This window comes from Sander lucioperca, chromosome 3 (genome assembly GCF_008315115.2).
Source record: "Sander lucioperca isolate FBNREF2018 chromosome 3, SLUC_FBN_1.2, whole genome shotgun sequence".
NCBI lineage: Eukaryota > Metazoa > Chordata > Actinopteri > Perciformes > Percidae > Sander > Sander lucioperca.
Window position 1 is genome coordinate 25430862 of NC_050175.1, and position 22996 is coordinate 25453857.

At 38.5% G+C, this 22996-nt stretch overlaps 2 protein-coding genes across 10 annotated transcripts in view; both read right to left on the reverse strand.

Moving 5' to 3' along the window:
- mical2a (microtubule associated monooxygenase, calponin and LIM domain containing 2a) overlaps positions 1-22996 on the reverse strand; it is an 858504-nt gene that overhangs the window by 750341 nt on the left and 85167 nt on the right. The window lies entirely within an intron of this gene.
- tead1b (TEA domain family member 1b) overlaps positions 1-22996 on the reverse strand; it is a 60436-nt gene that overhangs the window by 7653 nt on the left and 29787 nt on the right. For 2 of the 9 annotated variants that reach the window (XM_031324273.2, XM_035999843.1), the window contains 7 exons: positions 9625-9689; positions 7529-7744; positions 3637-3648; positions 2629-2760; positions 2300-2346; positions 2139-2197; positions 952-1076 (listed from right to left, as the gene is read on the reverse strand). In XM_031324273.2, coding sequence (XP_031180133.1) covers positions 952-1076; positions 2139-2197; positions 2300-2346; positions 2629-2760; positions 3637-3648; positions 7529-7744; positions 9625-9689 — 656 coding nt within the window. The remainder of the gene's footprint in view (positions 1-951; positions 1077-2138; positions 2198-2299; positions 2347-2628; positions 2761-3636; positions 3649-7528; positions 7745-9624; positions 9690-22996) is intronic. The other 7 variants (XM_031324275.2, XM_031324277.2, XM_031324278.2 and 4 more) reach the window with 7 other exon arrangements.

Below are 22996 nucleotides of genomic sequence, written 5' to 3' on the forward strand. Positions count from 1 at the left end.
TATTACAAGCAAGAAAGCCGTGAAACCACAAATCTTCATCTTTCTGACCAAGATAGATCTATCTCTACGTGGTAAATTAGACAAACAGATATAGTAAAATAATTCATTTTCTCAAAAGCTTATGGTAAATGAGCACACTTCACTCACATGGAAAGCAATATTTCTGCATCAAAGGCAACTACAATCAACCTAAATTGGCAATATGTAATGAAAGGTGAGTGCTTTATCTTAAAAATATATGTTTGCTCTATTCCTTCAACTTTTCAACTGAGAATATTTGGATTTGGTATTTCCAAAGTGGATAAAATTGTGGTCTGTTAAACCTCAAACCCACGATCTAAGCCAAAAGCAGAAAGAGAAGCGAATCAGAGAATAACATTTGATTTTCAGAGGTTCATTGCCCTCATTGTGACTGAATAAAACCCTGTCATGTGGCGCAGCACTTCAGTTTAAAAGCTCATAAAGTAGCCTCTCCAGCATGTAGCCTTTAGGGCAAATGCAACAATTTCAAGCATTAAGCTGAATATAACATTAATGGCTGTTGTCATGCGGTATCAATACCAAAACAAAGTGCTCAGGAAAATGTGGACAAATAAAAAAATTGCTAAAGCAAACAAGAAATGTGAGACTTAAAGCTGCTGATTTGTCAACTCACACTCAGTGAGTCTGTGGACCGTCTTGCTGAGCTGAAGTCTGCAGCGTGAATATAGTTTTGGCATGCCTTTTAAGGAACTGATTAATATAGTCCTTTATTATTTCTGCAGGTTTTCATGCTGTGTGTCCCTACAGGCCAGGCTTCTCCCCTCTCAGCTTGTTTTGGCCTCCTCTCAGCTGACTCTGCCTGGGGAAATGTCCCAGTGTATTCATTGACGAAAGGACTGGATGATAAGAGGTGGGAATGAACACCATGAGATAGTGATATTTCATGCTTTAGTATAATGCTTAACTCACTGAGTCTGGGTCTCTCTGTTGCTCTAGGAAGGCAGAGAACTCCACAAGTCGGAGTTTAGATGTACCGATGGAGCGTCCCTGCCATGCTGGTGCTGTGGGAGCTGGAGCTGCTGTGGGCTCGTAACCTGCAGTAACACCAAAAAAATAATAAGATTTGTCCTGTCTATGGCTTGTTTTACAGCAAGAATATGTTCATTTTCACTGTAACAAATAAAACATGTCATATTAGAGATATTGTTTGAGAGGTTTCAGGGACATCTGTCAGGTTTGTTTGTTGTCCTGATGTTGTTACTGGCTACAGTCCTTACTTTAAAAATGCCCAGCAATTCACAAACTGTTTTTAGGTCCCAGCAGTACATTGGAACATCACTGAAAGGTTTTCCAACATTTTTTCATCACATTTGTGTTCTGGTGCAATAATAAAAAAATGGTCAAATGGTGAAAAAAAGGTCTATTGTCTCTGAGTTCTGTATCCACAGCTGACAGATGGTTTGCTTTCTGATCGGTCTATGCATGTCTTGTGAATTTTCTTTTTTCATGTATTTAACTCATTTATATGAGCAACTTTTAAGAAAAAACATTTCTGAATGAGGCATTGGAGGAGGAGATGTTGCATGAGGGGAATTTCTACAGTTTCATTAACTACTACCTTCTAAACATATTTGAGCAATATGTGCTTAAAATTGTAAAATTGATATGAATGATAAAAACTGCACTTGCCAAAATTAATTTCATTTTAGTCTCAAACCAGATCCTTAAATCCCAACATTTACTTCCCTCCTCCCTCCTGGAGCTACGCTGTAGATACAGTGATCTGGGGGAAATAAATGTAGGTGGGTTCGAAGTATCAACACCTGCTTTTATTGTTGTTGCTATCTCCCAAGCATTTAACGTTCGCTCTATCAACACATTTGTTTTACACCAAGACAATCTGCCAATTCTCACAGTAAGGTTGAAGGAACCGATTTAACAGCTAAGCTGTTCTTGAAATGCACATCACATGTGGAGATGGAGTGAGCTTTAATACATGAAATAGTTAGTAAATTATCAGACCTTTTGTCCAGTAACAAAAGAGATGTGATGTTGCATTTCTAAATTTTCAAATTCAGCAATTGTAGAAAGTGTGATGTACATTTTGGGTCGTTTTTCCTTGATCGTTTTTTTAATCAGGTAACAATTCAGCTTACTTGAAATGGCTGTTGTGACTGGCTGAATGGGATAGGCTTGCTGAGTGAAAGGCTTAATACTGGAACAAAGAATGACAGACCCATTAGAAAAAAAACATTACTATAGCACACTATATTAAATATGTTGCTTAAAGAGATTTTTTCTGAAGTATGATACATACTCTTGTGAGGATCCTGGCTGACCAGCTGATATCATACCCTGCCATAACTGGAGAATTACATGTATTAATAGACAACAAAGAACAAACAACATTCAATTGTGAGCAGCTGTTAAAAACAAGATCAAAATGGATCTTAGCTCTGTGTTCAGTGGATGTAGTTATCTTGACTACCACTCCTTTTGATCATGTGCTTATCTGATAGGGGCAGTTGTGCAAAGCTGTGGTGTGTAATGTGATTTGGCCCGGGTGTCTGCGTGGTTGGCCTCATGGCTGCCCTGGGTGAAGCTGGACAGGATGGATCAATAGTGGGGTGCCGACAAGGCTCTTACCCCTGCTCCAGGGAAGGCTGGGCGCGGGATGCCTGGCAGGCCCAGCTTGTTGTGAATAGCCGTGGCAGAGACGATCTGAGCCGAGGACATGGAGGCCATGCTCTGGAGGGCTTTGTCCTTCACGGCTTGGTCCTTTAACAGCAGTCACAAAAGGCTTAGCACTCGCACAGAAGGGGGAGGTGGGGCATGTTGCAGAGGTAGCAACATACCGACTCCAAACAACACACTAAAAGCACCACCGACCTCTCTCATAACAGTAAAATGCAAGCAGGTTAAAAGAAGATGCAGGTGCATTACTATTTAAGTTTTACAGGAATGTGCCAAACAATTAGAATTGAATTCCAATATACAATGCAATAACACTGGTATGCACTTAAATGAAAGTTTGCTTACTGATATACCAATAAAATACTTTCTAAAAACATTCAGCAGCACTTCCATCAAGGCTGCTTTTGCCTGCATGTCAAGACTTTCACAGCTACAGTTAGTTCCTTTTTCTTTCATCTTTGGACAAGAGGTTTTTAAATTATCAGGATATACCTACATTTATTGCAAATGGTAAATGGACATGGTTTATTAGAATAGTAACACAGGGACCCACAAGAACTTGCAGAAGTGCACTGCACATTTTATGTTGTTTTGGAAATGGTCCTTTGTTAATGTGCATTCACAAAGTTATTTAAAGTCATAATGAACCTGCTACATTTAGTGTAAAATATGCAGCAGAGTGCACAATGGGGCAACCCATACACTAGCAAACCCATGCAGACTCACTGGTGGCAGAAGCTAAAAGGTAAGCATGCTGGCAACAGATGTTGGTGGAGCAGAGTCAAGCTACAGTATGATAATAGTATGAGGACACAAAGAGACACCACTAAACTGGGAAAACACTGGCAGCAGCTACTGTGTCACTAAGGCAGGGGCACAAATGCAATACTAGCAGCTGAAAGACAAGGCAGGGCCTAATAAAAGCAGAAACAGTATCACAAATAGAAAATAAATACTTACCATGCTTGTAACCTAAATGCAAACAAACAGGGTTTTATTGTAAATTCATTCAAAAGTCAACATTTTTTAAACTGTTAGTTAAGTCTGCATGGAAAAAGTGTTACAAAACATCAGTTAAAAAAACACACTTAATAATGTCGAGCCGTCTTAACACAGTGCAACACAACACATGTTTAATGAACACTTAATAACAAAGGATTATGAAATTTGTATTTACAAATTATCCTTGGTTTCTGTGAATTTTTACTATTTACGTAACGTAATAACTAATTTCACTGAAATGCCTTAGACGAGACCAGAAACAGCAGGTTTTCATTGATGCCCCTGAAGTGAAAGGCATACTTGTATTTCTCTTTGCCTGAACTCTAATTTGCTTTAAATAAGAAAAGACAGGGATTCATAAAAAAGCTGTCTGTTTTTCTTCAGACAGCCGCCTGTGCCCTTGAAAGACCAGGCATTCATGTGGCTAGCTGCATGTCTGACTCTTTCTGTCTCTCAACACACACACAAGGGGCGACTGTGACCGCTCAGGAGGTAGAGCGGTTGTCTACCAATTGGAAGGTCGGTGGTTAGATCCCTGGCCCATCTACATGTCGAAGTGTCCTTGGGCAAGATACTGAACCCCAAATTACTCCCAATGTGCCATCGGTGTGTGAATGTGTTTATTTGTTGTTGGTGAGGAATATGTGTGTGAATGGTGTCTGTAGTGTAAAGCGCATTAAGCATAAACTGTAAAAATAATGGACAAAGCTTCCAGGCCTGAAAAGTGAAGCCAATGCATTAGTGCCTTGAACCTGCTTCTATCTAATTTCCAGCAGGGGGAAGCTCCACTGGTTGCAAAAAGAAGTCAGTTTCTTTAGAAGTCAATGGAAAAATGACCCTACTTCGGCCTTAATTTATTACCTCAAACATTTTCATAATGAGTTTATGGTCTTGATCGCTAGTTTCAAGTCTTCTTCAATACAGCACGATGTTCATTTTGTAAATAATGGTCCCATTTATTTTAAAATTGCTAGCATTAGCTCGTAACTTTAGAAAGCTTGCCGATTTTCTGTACTGCCGTACATGCAGATGATTTGCTGCGGTACCTGAAAGGTCGGCGTTCATCCGCCGTTAAATCTCCGCTGGATGACTCGCTTAAGATGGGTTGAAAATTGGCAACTTTCCCCTTTAGTGTTTAGCGCAGCGCAGTGCCATTGCAACCATAAACAACACTGGTTTTAGGGCTGCAGCTATCAATTATTTTAGTAATCAAGTATTCTACCGATTATTCCATTGATTAATTGAGTAATCGGATAAGAAATACTTTTGTTTTATTGAAGAGCAATAATATACAATAGTTTAGTTTAATTTTCTGGAAAAAGCAACATTTTTATTGCCTACATTGCTTACAATATCATCTCTCAAAAAACTAAACATTAAGTGCATTTAAGTGCCATATTACATTGTTTTTAAAGAAAACATTTTCTGAAATGCAATAACAACCTCAAACTAAGGCTTACATTAAACATACATAAACATTACTTTAAGTTGTGCAACTTAACTTTCAGAACTACAAGTTTCAACCTGAGACTGATATAGGGTTATATGTAAATATTAGTTATACTCAACCTATTTTCATTTATATCTTTGATTACAATGCCACACAGCTCTGTTACACTTATGCTAGTAGATCGTTGATCAGCTGTTTCTCCGTGAACAGAGAGAGTGAGAGAAAATGGTGCGCAACAGTCAGCTGTTTTTTCCAAAGGGATAGTCAAAAAGTCGGCTCTTTAGATCAAATTGTGGTCACCACTACGTATTTTCTTGTCTTTGTTTTTGGTAGTTGTTGTGTTTGGTGTAGTTTCATCGTCCATACGACTCTGTGATTTACTTTTGTCGGGTCCGCTTCGTGAAATGGATGATTAAGTTAGATTCAATGTTTTCTGTTGAGATGCTGAAGCATTGACGTCGTGCTATTATTGTGGTAAGCTAGTTCGATTTTGCAGTAGACACACTGTACAGAGTTTTCGTTTTAATTACGTTTGAACTGATTCCAAACTTTGGACACTTTCTGTCGTTTTCTCCAGCCTGTCTCTTGTCTTAGCCCCTCACTATTTACGCTCTCTTTCTTCATTTTGTAATCTGTGCCGTCAGTCTTCATGGCATGTATTGACAGCAGCGTCAGCCCGGTGTGCGACAGTAATAACCATCCGTGCGGAAACACCGTCAGCGATACAACATTGGTAACATTGATTAAACGAAGCTTCGAGGCAAAAAAATTTGCATCGAGGTTTTTTAGTAATCAAATTATTCGAGTTTCAGCCCTAACTGGTTTGGCTGCGTCATCCTCCCGAGCTCCATCCGGTTGAAAAAAACAAGATGGTGTTGCCCATATCGCCAAACTAGAGGCTTCAAAACGGCATTCCACAAACCAATGCGTGTTTTTCTATGGCATTGATTGGTTGCTAAGACTGGAAAAGCGCTATATAAATGCAGTCCATTGACACACACAGATTAATGAGGGGTCATTCATTTCTGTTGAATACTGGGAGTGGAGCAAAGTGTAAAAGTCAAAACGTATAGTTGGCTCCCCAAGAAAAGAAGAAAATGGCACATGGGTGGTGTGTCTTTTTACAAGCATTACTTCATAAAATACCTTAAATTACAGGTTCATTCAAGATGACTTCTTTCACAATGCTATTCTGCCATTTTATTCTGCCATTGTGAAAAGCTTTCTACAGTGATTTCAACAGAATTCCCTATTGCTGAAATAAGTAACGCTCTGAACGCTCTGAAATGACGACATCTGAACTGGGAGGAAAGAAAGCGGCTGACAGCCATGGCATTGTGAGAGTCTGGAATTACCAACCGATTGAAGGAGGAACAAGAAAGCAGAGAGAGCATTTCAGAAAGAGCCAGCCAAAAGTCCATTTTCCTCGGACCTTAAGCTCTCAGCCACTCATCAACAGCCAATGCCAGCATGCTTCCCGACATTTTACTTTGATTTTTATTTTACTAAATTATTACAAATATGTATAAAGTACAAATAAGAGCCCGACCAGTAAACAAACTGATATAGCTTTAAGCTGATATATTCGCTGTTGTTTAGCTTATTATGACCGGTATAGGTGTACATATCAGCGATAAGTAACAAGAAATTGCAGTACAGAAATGGATTATTTAGAAACAGTGTGAGGATTACATACGTTTTACCACCAGAGTTGTTTTACTCAATTTTAGGGAATTCCTAGGAATCGCTTGTCGGTCTGTCAATCAGTTCCATACTTAGGGCCAGACTGAAATATTCAAACACGTTTTTAGATGGATTGCCATTTGATTTGGTACAATAATTCATGGTTTCCAGAGGATGAACTGTAAAATGCCTTCCTCAGTTCATACTGTATCTTGGACACAACTCTTTCAAAAACAAATTTAAGGGATGATTACCAAAACATTTTGTATGTTATGTATTTTTTATCAGCCTCAGAAATCCAGTACCAGTCAGGCTCTTATATTAGGTATTATGTATAATTAAAAAGCAAACACATAAACTATGAGTACCATTTGCTTTGGAGTCTTCAATATTAATCTTTTTTTTTATTTTTACTGAAACAAAATGTCTTTACTATTTTTATACTAAGTCACTGAAATGATGAGCAAATGCCTGTTAATAAAAGTGAATACATTTAGATGAAACCAAGTAGACAGGACATTGACAGCATGTCTGAGTGAGGGTAAGAGAGATGGACTGAAAAAGGTGGAGGGGGGTTAGAAAATGTGAACAGACTACAGTCAGCAGAAGATTTGGGTTAGCGGGAATCAGAGCACCAGGCATTCACTCTGTCACCACGGGAAACAGGAAGTTAAGTCGCACAGCAACCAACAAGCCCAAAAGCAGAAAAGCGCATACCTTTAGCTTGGAATGAAACTCACGAGATTTCCTTCTGGCAAGAACCTGAATGTGACTAGACACCTGCGGGGTAGGGGAGGGGAGGAAAACAAAGGAAGAGCCTGTAACCATGGCAATGAAAAGCCCCCTGCAACTGGGCAAAGCCAGACGTACCTTAATGGCAGCTTGGATTTCTCGAACTTTCTTTCTTGCTAAGACCTGTATGTGACTAGACACCTCCATTAAAAAAAAGAGAGAAAACGAAAAATAAAAAACAAGAAAAACCCAAAAAAGTACAAAGTGGATTATACATTTCTTTGTTTAACAGACACTTGAGGGAGAAAAAGGTGCATAACAAAAGCATCTCCAAACCACACACCAAGCTAACAGCCAATAAAGCATTATGCTGTGTGTTGTCATCACTTAAGTGAACTGATTAAGGAGGATGCAGGCCCCTTTGGCACACATTAAGAGCACCCAGATGTGATCTGATGTGTGTTGAATGAGAATTGACTAGTCTAGTATTCTTATGGGAGCTGGGCGAGGCATTTCACCGGCCAAGTTTAGCCTCTAACGTTCACAGAGTGCAAAATTATTTAATATTCTCACATGAAACATTCAGCAGTGCGAGTAGCAGTTAGAAAGAGAAGCAATGTGTGTTGATGACAGGTTTGAGGGGTGTTTTCTCTGACACTATTCACGCTAATCCCACCCAGAGTGAGTTTTCCAGAAAGAGCAAAGTGATTTAACAAGTGCTTCCTGATGATAAGATTGGGGCTGCCGCTAACGATTATTTTAATTTTTATTAAACTGACGATAACGTTTTTAATTAATTGATTGATTAGGGTAGAAAATGTCAAAAAAAATACTTTCCTAAAGCCCAAGTTGACATATTCAAACATAATTTGTCCAACCAACAGTCCAAAATCCAAAGTTTTAAAGATTTGCATGTTAAAGGCTAAAACTGTTGAATCTTTGACCAATACGATCGATACAGTGTTGCTGAATAATTTAATCTCGGTCGATTTGCCATTTCAGCTTTGATAAAAATACTCGTTAGCTGCAGCCTTAACATAAACAATACAGCAATTACACACACACACACACACACACACACACACACACACACACACACACACACACACCTCATGCATTTAAACTAACAATAAAAGCAAAGTGTGTGTTTCTTGGTGCAGCTGTAAACAAATCTCTTTCATTCTGATTCTGTGTCGAGGAGAAGAGTCACAAAGAGAGAAACCACTCGACCTTTCTGTTCCAGGCTGCTCAATTCACACACAGTGATCGAATGTCACTGTAGACACTGGCTTGTTTATCATTGTCATTCAGGTCAGTGGTCATACAGGGGATTTCCTGTTTAGAGGTAAGATTAGCCAGTGGGTTGCAGACAGTTACTGAAGCACCATCAGAGCTGCTTATAATCAGCTAATTTGAATACAACAATCAACTATATTCATTGATTTATTTTAGTACTATAATTCCTGAGATATACATTTAAGAGAAAGATTAAGATTCTACATAATTTACATTACATTTACATGACATATTACAGCACAGATTGATTCAGAAATCTGAGTTCAACTCTGTGGTAAGAGCTGTGGGGTTGCAGAAGACAGGATGCACTCTCTCTTTGATCAGAGATTGTACCAATCTATTAAGGCTTCTACCATTCTATTAATACAGGCTTCTACTCCGACCAAGTGCACGACCTCCATGATTTAGTCCTGAGGAAGAATACTTGCACTGTTAAGTTACTATGGCTATTCTTTTTAAATACTCTTATATTAATTGTAGTATAGCTGTTTCACTGTAGAAAATGAAAGGCTGCATTTTAAGTAGATATTAGTTTTTAAAACTACTACAGTTCTTATAATGTATGTGTACCTATAAGTGACAATTTTAGGAATGTCATAATCCAGGGACATCTGTTCATGCAACACATGCAGCAGTGCCGAGGGAATTGTTAGCCTCAGAAGTCCCCTCGACAGCTAAGCATTGTGTTATTCTCTGTCTGGAAACAAAGGCAACAGTCTGCACGCATTCAGATTTGACAGCCCTCTGACACTCATACAACAGAGATGTCTCCTCTCTTGTCTTACCTGCTTCCGAGTCCTCGTCTTTCCGGTCCGAAGCTTGATGTATCTGGCTATCAGCTCATTTCGACCTGCGTGAAGAGAAAAATGAGGAATGTGTTTAATTTAAAAAGAAAAGGGAAACATTTAGTGGAAATGTTTTTGCAAAAAAATTAGAAGACATACAGAAAAACCACATCATGCCCATGAACACTTAGTCGAAGTTGCGTAGGGTGTAGGCTCATGGTTTTAGTTGTTTGATACTCAAACACAAACACATGCTGAGCAACACTTTTGAGTTTAGGTTTGACAGCTAATACAAAACTGAAACATCATCAATAAAAAGAAAAAAGATAAGGGAGTTTATACCACTACGTGTTTATAAAAACACTTCAGCAGAGCTGTTTTGTCTTTCCTTGATGGGGTGGTACAGTATGTGAGATTGTTCCAATGATTTTTGTCAAATGCAGATTAGGTGCTACAGTTAAAGAAACCGTGATAATATTTAAACCAAGTCAATAATAACCTTTGAATCTCTGAACATATAAATTGTGTGAATAATGAATATACAAAGCTTGCTGACTAATGAGTGGCTTTAGTCACAGTATTCGTCATATACTCATTCACAAAGCTACAATTTTTAAGGAAGTAGCCATAGAATCATACACAAAGCTATGAAGCTAAGGTAAGCTGAAGGTAAGGTCTACAACCGTATTTCTAGTGCATTCAAATCAGAATGTATGTGCATCTTCTAAACAAACCTGATCCAGTTTCCCTGTGGGAACACCATGCAACATTAGCATGAAAAAAAACTCGTAGCCGCACAGCTTTTCAAATTTATCTAATTCAATCTCATTTCTCTTCAAAGCCGGCGCTTTGAAAGGAAACAGACCTAGCTGTTCATACTATTACAGAAAATAATGGCAACTGAATATATTGGGTTTAAAACAGTGCAGCTGACTAAATTATAATTAAGGCATAGCTTTGTAGAGATTTCCAATTAACAACGGCTCCAAACATTCTTCTGCCCTCAGCTCTGCTCTAATTGCTGTTGCAATGCACATGACCCCTGTTTAGCCCTTTCATATGGTAATAACATGCCGCCAACCAAAACTATTACACAAATTATAGGTAAGGAGGCACTCTAATTACGTGTCCAGCTGTAGCCAACCAATGTCATGGATCTGCTCTGCTCCTCTATGAAATGCACCAAAACCTCAATATAATGAAACATGTTTCCACATTCACATCATTACCAATTAAAGGCCTTACTTTTGTTATGACACAATGGGGACGCAACGTATGCTAATTAGCCGTATCTTAGGTAATCAGAAGAAAAGGCATTTTCCATCAATGGCAGCACATCACAGATCACAGTGTAACAGATTACGAGAGTACATTTTAAAGGTAAAAAAGAGCAGAATATAGGGGACATAAATAGACAAGACAAGAAAACACTGATGTTTCTACCTGCTTTTTGTTTGTATAATGGAAACATAAGGACAGTAGCCAGTGAGAAGAATCATCTTGGGATGTTCAGGGCTCTTGTGTGCTGCTCAAGTGTGCTAAATGAAAGACATGGTTGGTCTGGGTATAGCAGCTTGAATTACAGTACAACCCCCAAAACCCATTATGTCCATATAGAAAAGCTGCAACTAGTCTCGAATTGCCAGACCTATCTCCACAGCTCTGTGGAGTAAGGTCTGGCCCCTCCACACATACATTCCAGGATAGAAGAAAAAAAAAACACTCTGGGTTGTTAGCATTTCTTTAAACCAATCACAATCATCTTGGGTGGTGCTAAGCTCTGGTCGCAAGATGGTGGCTCTGCAAAATAGTCTCGGGAAGGTAGGGCTGGGCAATATATCGATATTGATATATAAGGCTAGATATCGTCTTCATTTTTGGATACCGTAATATCGCAATATGACACGCAATATGACTTTTCCTGGTTTTAAAGGCTGCATTACAGTAAAGTGATGTGATTTTTCTGAACTTACCAGACTGTTCTAGCTGTTTTATTATTTGTCTTTACCCACTTAATCATTATATTCACATTACTGATGATTATTTATAAAAAATAATATATTTGATTTTCTCCAGCTCTACGGGAAGGAACTTGTTTTGGTGGAACATTTGCACCCTGCAAAAGAAAACGACACATACAATATTAAATGAAGTTAACTGTTCATACAATACAGTAATGTGAGCTATTTAAATTAGCTGGTTACGTGGTTAAAAGTAATTGGCTATAACCAGTGTATTGCCGTGTGTACTTCGTCCACAGCAATACCACCCATTAGTCCCAAAACGTCCCAGTTAAATAGTAAATGCGGTAAACATACTGTATTCCATACATTCCGTACATGTTTACAATACAGTGAAATCATTCACTAAAAGAACCAAACAGGCTTGCCTTATTGCGAAAATGCCAAAAACATTATCTTAAAAAACAGATAAAAATATTAGGACAATTATTAAAATGGTCTTGAGAATAGCATATTTTTTAGGCAGACGCATATAGGCTCTTGACCAGTAAAAGGTAAAAATCTATCATCCAAGTTCTGACTTTAAATAAAAACACAGGGTATTAACTTGTAAACAACATGAGATCTTTGATACCTGCAGCACCTGGCTGCATGCCACACCTACACATTCTGTTGTTCCACTGAGCAGAGCCAAAGAGGGGGGAGGGGTGGGCTTTTGAGGTTGAGCTGCAGTTTGTTAAAGGTTGACCCCGAAGCTGTTTTCACGCGAACATTTAGGCGAGACCAGCCTGAGTGAACCCAGCCACGTGACCTCACAGGACAAATAAACAACATCTGGGGATTTAGAATGCCAGCCTGCCTGTCCACAGTGCCTGCAGTGTAAACTTTACCAGATGAAGCAGGGGCCTCCACTATTTTCAATCATTCACACACACACACACACACACACACACAAACACACACACACACACACACACACACACACACACACACACACACACACACACACACACACACTATGGAAACATAAGATGACAATACAGGCATTCATGCAAACTCCTGATTCCTAGATCAAAGCACACAAATGGCCAGCTGAAAGCTTGCTTACTGTTGAATAATTAATTCTTTTCACCAGGCTGGGAAAAAAGCTCAGTGGGTCCTGGCTGGCCTGCGTTTCTTTTTTTCTTGCCTGTGTTTGCAATGCAAAACAACAATAGCTGAAATAGATGTGACTGACTGTCCACATTTAGGACTAAAAATGCTTTAGACACAACTCTGCTTTTCCCACCTGGCATTTATAAAGTGCAACATGTTCCCACAAACTAATAAAGAAGTTGTCTTCCACAAATATATATGTCTTCTTCACGCATAAAATGTTGATCTTGATTTTATTATTTTCAATAATAACTTCTAAGAAAATCTGCTTATCAAAACTAATCAAACTGTTTTCATAAAGAACACCTGATCAGGAACAATATTAACAATTATATTCTCACAGGTCTGTCATTTATGTTTGGTTCAAGGTTCTACGATGCAAAGACATTTCAGATTATAATATTTTTTTTAATATCTTATTTTAATTCCATGTGTAGTTTGTTAAGGAAAGGTTGTAATGTGCACTTCAATCAAATCAAATCCACTGACCGCAGTGGCACATTCAATAGCTGTGCTGAGCTGTGAGAATGCAGTTGATGAAGTGTCACAAACACTGCTGACATTTGAAATTAATTTAACATCTTACAGTATGTTAGTTGATATTTGTCAACTAACTCTCAACTTTTTTTCTGAAGGGATCCTGGACCGGCAGTCAAATGAATACTGAGATTGGCTTAGGGACACTGTACACTAATATGATATAAAAAGGCATTTTTTGTAACCTTGTAGAGTATTACTGTATATGACCAAGATATAAGACTCTAACATTTGACTACAAACAGCATAGGTTTCAGACCTTTTTAGTGTCTCTACAAATACATGTATTAAAGTGCTCATATTATGCTCATTTTCAGGTTCATAAGTGTATTTAGAGGTTATATCAGAATAGGTTTACATAGTTTAATTTTCAAAACACACCATATTTTTGTTGTACTGCACATTGCTTCAGCTCCTCTTTTCACCCTGTGTGTTGAGCTCTCTGTTTTAGCTACAGAGTGAGGCATCTCACTTCTGTTCCATCTTTGTTGGGAGTCGCACATGCACAGTAGCTAGGTAAGGACTACTAGCCAGTCAGAAGCAGAGTATGAGGGCGTGCCATGCTAGCAGCTAGGCGAGCATTATAACATGTGTTACAAAGTAACGCACGTTCGTCACGGAAGTAAAGGCTGGACTACAATAGAGCTGTTTGGAGCAGTTGGTAAACAGTGTTTTCTGTTGGAGATGGTAAGTCCCTTTGGGGTGGACTTTGGGCTTTTTCACTTTGTAAACCTATATCGTGCACAAAAAAGATATATAACACAATTAAAGGAAAGGGGAAAAGCCAAAGAGCATAATACGAGCACTTTAAAGAACACAGTGAAACAGAAATAACAATAAGATCATAAAGTTGTGCATTTACAGGTTTAAAAATGCTGCTTTTGAATATTTCAGTATCTCAGTTGATTATAATATGTGAGATCTATAAGGTTCTGCACAGCATAAAGGCTCATCTGCAATGAGTATAAAAAATACATTACTTAAAGTTTTTGAAACCTTAAAGGAGATCTGTTATGCTTCTCCGTATTTTCTGTCATATCTGTAATGTTACAATGTCAGATGTTAATATTAAACATGGCCAAAGTTTCAAACAATAAGGTAACATATAGTATATTTTTTAAAAGCCCTGTAAGCCAAAACCTCAGATTTCACACAGTTTTGTTTCTACTCTCGGCTCGGTATGACGTCATACGAAAACGTTTTTCTATATGTTCTCTATATGTCATCTGCTCCAGGCAGGCACGCTACTGCAGTGTTTACATTACATACACTGCTACATGTAGCTACATGCTAACGTCAGGGAAACCTGTAATCTTGTTTGCAGATGTTATCTTCTCTCGAATTTCGGACCACATTCATACTGGAACATTTGCGGTTGTGTGATATTTGGTTTAGAAGTCTTTATTAGGGATTTTTCATGGTATAAAGTCCCGCTATATACTCTGTTGGAGTCAGTCTTCGTCTGGAACGGACTGTGCAGATACAAGGAGAGCACAGCACAGATGAGGAGACTCCGGAAATGCTGACCAATCAGAGCAGACTGGGCTTTTTCGGGAGGGGGGCTTAAAGAGACAGCCGCTTCAACAGTGTCTCAGAAAAAGGTTGAATACAAGTGCAGCAGCCATGGGCAGTATGAGAAAATTAAAGCATGTAAACATGTTCTAGTAGAAACACATTTGAACAGTTTGAATAGGTCTCCTTTAACACAGCAATAGACTCAATGTATTTAATGTCAGATTTAAAAAAAACTAAACAACTGTGTATTTTATTCAAAATGTCAAATAAATGGACAGTCAGTCAACTAAAATTATCAGTCTGTTAAATGTTAATCTAAAAATTAAATATTAATTGACATATAACAAATAATTAATAAAATTCTATAAAATATTCAACTAAAACTAGATTAAACTGACAGTTTCCGTCAAATAAACCTTGACTAAAGCCAACATTAATTGACTAAACTAATATTTTTTACACTTTGTATATTGGCTTAGAGATTACATTTTTAGCGTCAATCTGTCTAAACATGAGAACATTTGAAAACATTGAAAGCAGTATGTCATTAGTATGATTTCAAGATGGTTTTTAGAAAAAAACTATTATTGCAGGGCTGAAGATCTAAGCCTTGAATTTGAAGAGGCATCTTATGGTCGGTCCTATATACTTTTTGCCTTGATGGCTTTTTATTGCAATAATGTTTTTAAACACTACTACAACTGAGTCAGTTTCTGAATATTTAAGTCCTGCAGTTGTAGCAAGGCCTGGAGAGGGCTGAGAAAATTAACTCTTTCTGGGGTGTTTCTGTCACTCAAAGCAGCAGGAAAAGGATTAAATATTTATAGCGTGACCCCTGAGCAGATTTGTGCTGTTAAGCAGCTGGAGGAACCCTGCACCTGGCCAGACTGAATCTCAATGACTCTGGAGGATCTGCGACATATGAAAGGCACTCAAGCAGCAGCCCCACAAAGAGATGGTGGCTCAACTTTCTCTTGACCGTCCACAAGTAGCTGATTCCTCATTCAGTCAGAAATCCAATTTGGCCCTCAGCATCCTTCCTCCAAGCAACCTGGGACAGGCTCCCTCTGTTGTGAATAACAATGGAGTGTATTGTCACAGCCCACTGTGGACCAACCTCAGAGATACCACACCCAGAAATAACATCCCATAACCCAGTGGTTCCCAAACTATTTCTGCCTGGCCCCCCTTTTGTAGATACAAATTTCATTTTTTTAGAGAGAGAGAGAGAGAGAGAGGTCCGCAACAATCAGCTGTTTTTCTGCAAAGAGATAGTCAACGAGATACAATGCGATTCGACTGGGAGATTGGCAGTCGGCTCCTTAGATTATTTTCTTGTCTTTGTTTTGGTAGTTGTGGTGTTTGGTGTAGCTTCATTGTCTGTCTTACGTTTATCTGGCAGTCATTTCACAAACTAGTCGATGCTTTGCTAGCAGTTCAGCAGAACCATGCAGTTTGGAAACCACTGCCATGTCCTCCCTTAAGACCTCCAGTGTCTAAACAACATTTATGAATTTAACTCCAGTACATGAACATGTATGGGGTAAGACCATACCCCGGTTACTGTTGTGCATGTAAACGCACTGCATAACAACACATACAGCAAGGAGTTTTTTTTCTATTCTGTCACCCACAGCCACACCTCATCCATTTAAATATATTAGAACAATAATTTGCAGTAGTCTCACAAGTTGATCACACTGGAATAAACATCTGACCTCTCTCCACCTGATAGTAACTTGGTAAGTGAGCTGCTACATAAGCCAAAAAACATGTTGCCACATACGACCAATATTTATAATTTGTAAATTACTTCACTTCATACAAAGGAATCCCATTCAGGCTGTCCTTCTACAATTCGGCTGCATGCTATGTCAATTATCATTTACAATACCATGTTTTGGACATTTATTGAGTTGGTCCACAATAAAGACAGACATCAGAAACACAACAAAAAGGATGTTCACGTCCTTGACTTCCTCCCTTCTTAACTACCAACTCTAGATGGAAAAGAGTACAATCATCTTCTTCCACTGATAAAAGGTGTAATTTAGTGTAGTTATTTGTAAAATGCATTAACTGTGTTCAAGCATTGGTCAGTTTAACCATAAGAGCCACTACAGGGCTTTTTGTTACATTATTTTATTTATTTTACAGCCATTCCTTAGGTCACCCTGTGTAGTGCAGTAGAACAGAAATGTAAAAGAGAATGAGAGTCACACCGTTTACTCTAAATACAACATATTTTAGGTTTATATTGCATTCTGGTTTATTGAGGCTTCTCCCAGTAAAGAAACTGGTGTATCCTGACATTCCTACAATGGATTGTACAGTATGTATGAAGCCTTTGTTCTTTAGTACTGAGGGACTGAGACCAAAACGTGACCTTTACAGTTACCTGAAAAACGCCCCGTTATCAAACTCCATTGTTGCTACGCTTCTCAATCTGCCTCTTACATGAACTGATGTGGTCCTACATCATGAACACACACGGTTATTTCACATGTAACAATTCTGTATTTGTGTTTTTGTCTAATGTCACGTACTTCTGTGCACTGAACAGGATTTAGCAACATCTGAAGTTTCAAAGTGGTAAACTCTAAAAACTAATAATAAAAATTACCAACAGGTTTTCTTTTTCAATTCAATTTTGATTGTTGCTCATTTGGTCATTAATATTATATTATATTATAATAATATTATAATATAGAGAAAAACTTGAAATCTGAAGGCAGGTTTTTAGGGGCTTTAATGGCAAATGGTGTAAAATTACACCAGCAGACAATAAAATGTACTCAGAAATACAAAAGATTAGGGCTTTAACTAACGATTATTTTCATTATCCTTTAATATGCAGATTATTTCCTTGATTACTTTGTAAATCATTTGGTTCATATATTATCAGAAAATTGTGAAATTTAGAATTAGAAAATGTTCTTGTTTAATTTTCCCAACAGTCCAACACCCAAAGATGTTCAGTACCATCCTAGGACAAAGATAAGCAACTAATTCTTACATAAATTATGTAAAGCTGGACCCAGTAAATATATGTGCTTAAAAAATTACTAAAACAATTATAAAAATAGTTGCAGCTTAATTTTCTGTCAATCCACTGATCATTTCAGCTCTGTTGAGGATATTTGCAAAGCTTTTTAAAATCATGTTGAAAGGTTGGGGGGTTGTGATTAATTTTCTTGTAATGTAAGTACTCTGAAGAAGAATTATTAATTTATTTATTTTTTGCGCCGGGCTACCCCCACACCAATTTAATCTAGGAAACTCTGAAACTCCTCTTAGCTTTTAGACAATCTTTTTCAGGTGGCTTGTAGCTCTGAGGTAGAGTGGTCGCCCCATAACCACAAGGTTGGCGGTTTAATCCCACGCTCCTCTGGCCACCTCAAAGTGTCTCTGAGCAAAACACTCACTCCCAAGTTGATAGGATGGGTTAAGAATGCAGAAATAAAATTCCACTACGTTGTACTGTGTTTATGTGACTTATTAATAATAAAGTTTGTTTTAATGTGCTAAAATTAATAAAGATATGGAATAAGAAAAAAATGAATACATCTTTAATCTGGATGATCCACTTTTCCAATTTCATCTGTGCATTAAAAACAGGTTTTACAAAATCAATATAGAAGAAAATAAAAGAATTAACAAGCAAATACATACCACAGATGAATTTTACATGGCTCTTTTTCTACGGTCTAAATTCCCATGATAACAGTAAAGCAGCATTGAATCAAACACAAAGGATCGTCAATTAATTCACTATCAAAGCCTTTATGCACCTGTGCAACACCTGAAACACTGAGGCTAATTTAAGTAATGGCATATTAAACAATTTAACTGGCTTAGTTTCATCCTTTGACTGGAAAGAACAATACTTTACTGCTCCAGTTTTTTCCTCTTTTTAAAAGCATCCATTTCCTGTAACAGCACTTTTTTCTAATGCAGGCCTGCACAACCACAGTCACATCTGGCACAGCACTCTGCCATGAGACGGCGCTGGGCCTGGCCGAGAATCAGGCGGCAGGTTGCCTACATGTGTGCGGCTTCCACCACTCAGCTGTCTCTCTCTTTCTGCAGGGCCTAAGAGGGTACACATGTGACGCTGCCCAGACTCTAAGGACAAATCTATCATTAACCCTTTAATGCAGTTCTTCATTTTCTAATCAACACTTACTAGAAAATGATTAAACTTGGCTTATATTGGAAATGTTTTTAGTGCAACAGGCTGGGGTTTATATTTATGACCTAGTAATAACCATGCTTTGCTATGACATAATTTAATGTAAATAATTTTTTTGCCTTCATAGATTATAGTTTAAGATGCTTCATAGCCATTATGTAGAAAGTGTGCGTGTGTGTGTGTGTGTGTGTGTGTGTGTGTGTGTGTGTGTGTGTGTGTGTGTGTGTGTGTGCGTGTTGGGCCAACACAATGGCCCCAGCTTTCCTGTCACCCGTGATAGATGACTCAAGGGTCTCAGGCATACATTAGCATCACAATGGACTAAACCAACAATATGAAGGCATTCGTCCCAGGTTTTGGGAATAGCAGGCAGGGGCAGGAAGCCTTTTACTTGCAACATCAATGGGAAACCACCGCTTGCCAAGTGGAGGAGAACCTGTGACTTGTGGCTTAAAGGAAAATTGACAGTGCCCTTTTTTGCAGTGAAAACTCCATGCTATTAGTTTAGCATTGTTAGCCTTGGCTGAGAGGCCAGAGGCTATGCTGACGACTAGGTTCCTTTGTGAGGAATAATTTCATGGGAATGAATCAAGGATAACTGTTGTGGTGAGAGCACAACATGTCAGTTATGTAAGCTTAAACAATTACAGCTAAATGTACTAAGGTCTACAGCTGGCCAGACCCTGAAGTTTTTCCAGAAATGTAGAGCCAATATGTTTGTTTTTAGTATGTTTACAGGTTTTGCCTGATGAGTAACTGGTCCGATGATTAGTTCCATCTAGCTGCCGTTGTGTGTGAGGGCGCCGCTGGTGTGTGGGTGTTTTTCTTTGGGGGGGCCACACAGAGTTTGTGATGCAGCACAGGATTTACATGCTGAACACGGAGCAATACTTACAGGGTGGAAATAATGCGAGAAAGATGCTGTGTCAAATCCCTCAACCCCACCAATTTGATCACTCATATGAATAACCCCCATCCAAAAGTTCACAAACAATATCAGGAGCAAGCAAGAGGCCTAAACGCACACAGCGGCAGCTGCAGCCCACACGTTAGCGAGTGTGCGGTGAGAGAAAAAAGAGAGAGGGAGGTGTGTGTGTGTTGTGAGTATGAAGTTAGCAGTAACACTACAGCTGAGAACGTAACGTTAGCAGTGCAGAGTAAAATGTATTTGTCGGTGAATAAATGCAACAACTCATCAAGACCAGAGCCAAGCTCCTGTGTCTTGCTTGCTACCTGCTGGTTAAAGAGGGGGTAAGCCCTGGAGATAGCTGAAGACAACTTCAGCACAGGCTCACTAACTTAAGGTGGGCTGGCTTTAAGGAGGACCAGCTATTCTCATTTTAGTGACAAGCCGTTCGTCCAAGTTTTGCTTTTGTGATCTCTCCCTTGTCAACCGAGGGAAAACCCAGATTAGTTATAAAACCTAAACAGGATGTATGTTTTATGATCCTTAGTTTTTGATTTATGATCCAAACATTTTAACATATGTGAGTTAAACTAGACTTTCATTGAATTATGCAATTGCTACAGTACACGTTATAAAAGTAGTCTAAAATTAACACTGTTATTTACTTGTGTTTTTCATGGTGGCCCTGTAACCTGTTAAAAGGACACAATGCGGTAAATCTATGATTTATAAGCCTTTCCAAATGTTTTGCAAATAAAGAAAGACATTACCTTTTTCAAATTCACAGTGTTTACACACATTTTTAGTATGTACAAATCATAAATATAATCAAAAACTTCTTCTATACAGATAATATCGACATTGGTAGATATCGGTTATCGGCCATAACAGCAATGTTAATATCGGTTATCGTATTGGCTAAAATTCGATGAATCCCTACAGAAGACAATATCTGCTGATCAAAACCTCTGACTTCACTCCACCAGCTGCTTGTTACAAGGGCTTTAACTTCCCGTATTGTTGGACCGGAAGCGTGGGTCTATAAGAAAGACTTCAAGGCCAGTCGTTGCATGCATGACGCCACGATGATCACAAACACTAAACCTTTTCTCTGAGACACAATAGAAATCACTCCTCCTTCACACACACACACACACACACACACACACACACACACACACACACACACACACACACACACACACACACACACACACACACACACACACACACACACACACAAAATGTCTGCAGGCTAAAATGGAAAAGTTGAAGCCCATATGTCTTCTCAATAAACTGGTTCTGCATTTATGTATCATGTATTTGATGCAGTTCCTAATTGTGTAATAACCAGGAAGTATAATGTACACACATAAACACTTTATTGTTGTAGTATGTTTTTGGCTTTAACCTGTTAAAATGTCACACTTTTTTGATTCAGTGGAAGGTGATTATTATGGTAATCTTTTAACATTCTCTAATTTACACATAGCAGTGTTTTTAATGTCTTGTACAATTCTTACAGTTTCTTTGAGTTCTGGCTTCACATGCACATGGGTGTTCCGCCCATATCCACAGGAAACAACTCTATTCAGTCCTCATTTAGACAAGAAAGCAGGGACATAAAAACAAGAAAGCCTACAATTAAGAGCAGTTCATTTATTTCCAAGCCTGGGAATTCCTGAACGGAAGACGAATAGAGGCAAGACAGCGAGTGGGGTTTTCTGTTTTGTGTGAATCTATTTTTTTTTTTACCTTTGAAAATACATTTTCCATACACTGCGATTGTAAAACCTGTCTCTATTTTATGACCATGGAAGCAATGACTCAGGTTTTTATCATTTGTATTCCTTTCTTCATTATTCTTTTTTGTGTCATATGTGCTTTTATTTGCACAGAAGGGCACTATCTTTTGGTCTAATAAAACATATTTCTGGTGAACAAAGAGCTTTTTCATTCACATCAGCTTATCTCAGTATTTAAATACAAAGTAAAAAGTACTATAGAATGAAAATTCATTCACCTGGTCATTTTGTTTTACTGACCAATTTTCCATTACAATTTATTGCAACATTTTTTAAATAATCAGCAAAAGAAAACAAATTAATGTGTCATTCTCATCGGTTACTGGTTTAATATTAGGAGTTGAATGAAATGAGATAAACAGTTGGTGGCGCTTATTCTCCCGTCGGGTGCCATTAAACCACTGCAGAAGAGAAGAAGAAGAGGGCACAACAAGATTACGTAATAAAGGAGCACCAGTCAAATCTAAAACAATGTCAAAAATGTAATGGAAATATTTATTTGTTTCATGCATTCATTTGAGGAACTTTTTAGTCTTAGACTTAAAGTTAATAAGTATCACTCAGGGTTTGAAAATCCAGCCATGGCACATTTAAGTTCTCTACATAATGCAGTGTGCAACTGTAATTAACAGCTCTTTAAAAATCCATTTTTCTCTGGACACCAAAAGAAATCAATAGTTAACTTCAAATGACCTTATTGAGCTGGATAAAAGGCTTTATTGTAGGGGCTGGGTCAGGAGTGGTTGAGCTAATGTGTTAGTTGAACAGTGGGGGATTAAAGGTGAGGTGTTCTCTCAAAATCTTACAAGACATCACAAAGCAGCAGGTCACTAACCTGAGCCTTCCTGGAGACACTGAGAGGATTACAGCAGCCAACCTCTGCTGAACTGTGCCTGTATTCAGACAGGGCTGAGGAGGCAAAGACAGCCTCTTTATCACTCAGCAGGTCCACCCCATTCTATTTCCTCTCTCCCAGCTCTACGCCTCTCAAACAAGGCCAGAGCTGAAACCCGCTAGTCCCAACTCTGTGCAATATACTCACAGGGGACCAATTTGCACAGGCAGCCCTTGTCTGAATCACTCTATCAATTAGGAGCCACTGTGTTATCATCACATACATTATTGTAGAGGCTGGCCTGGCCATTGTGTTGAGGTGTGCCTCTCAGGAGAGGGAAAGGGATAAAATAAACGACCAAGGAGTGAAGCCACAGTTGGACAGGCTGCTGGACTAATCTGAAAGGACGGCTGTAATTATGAGTCTCCAGAGGAACTGGCTGTGTGGCGAGGCCGATGTGTGAAT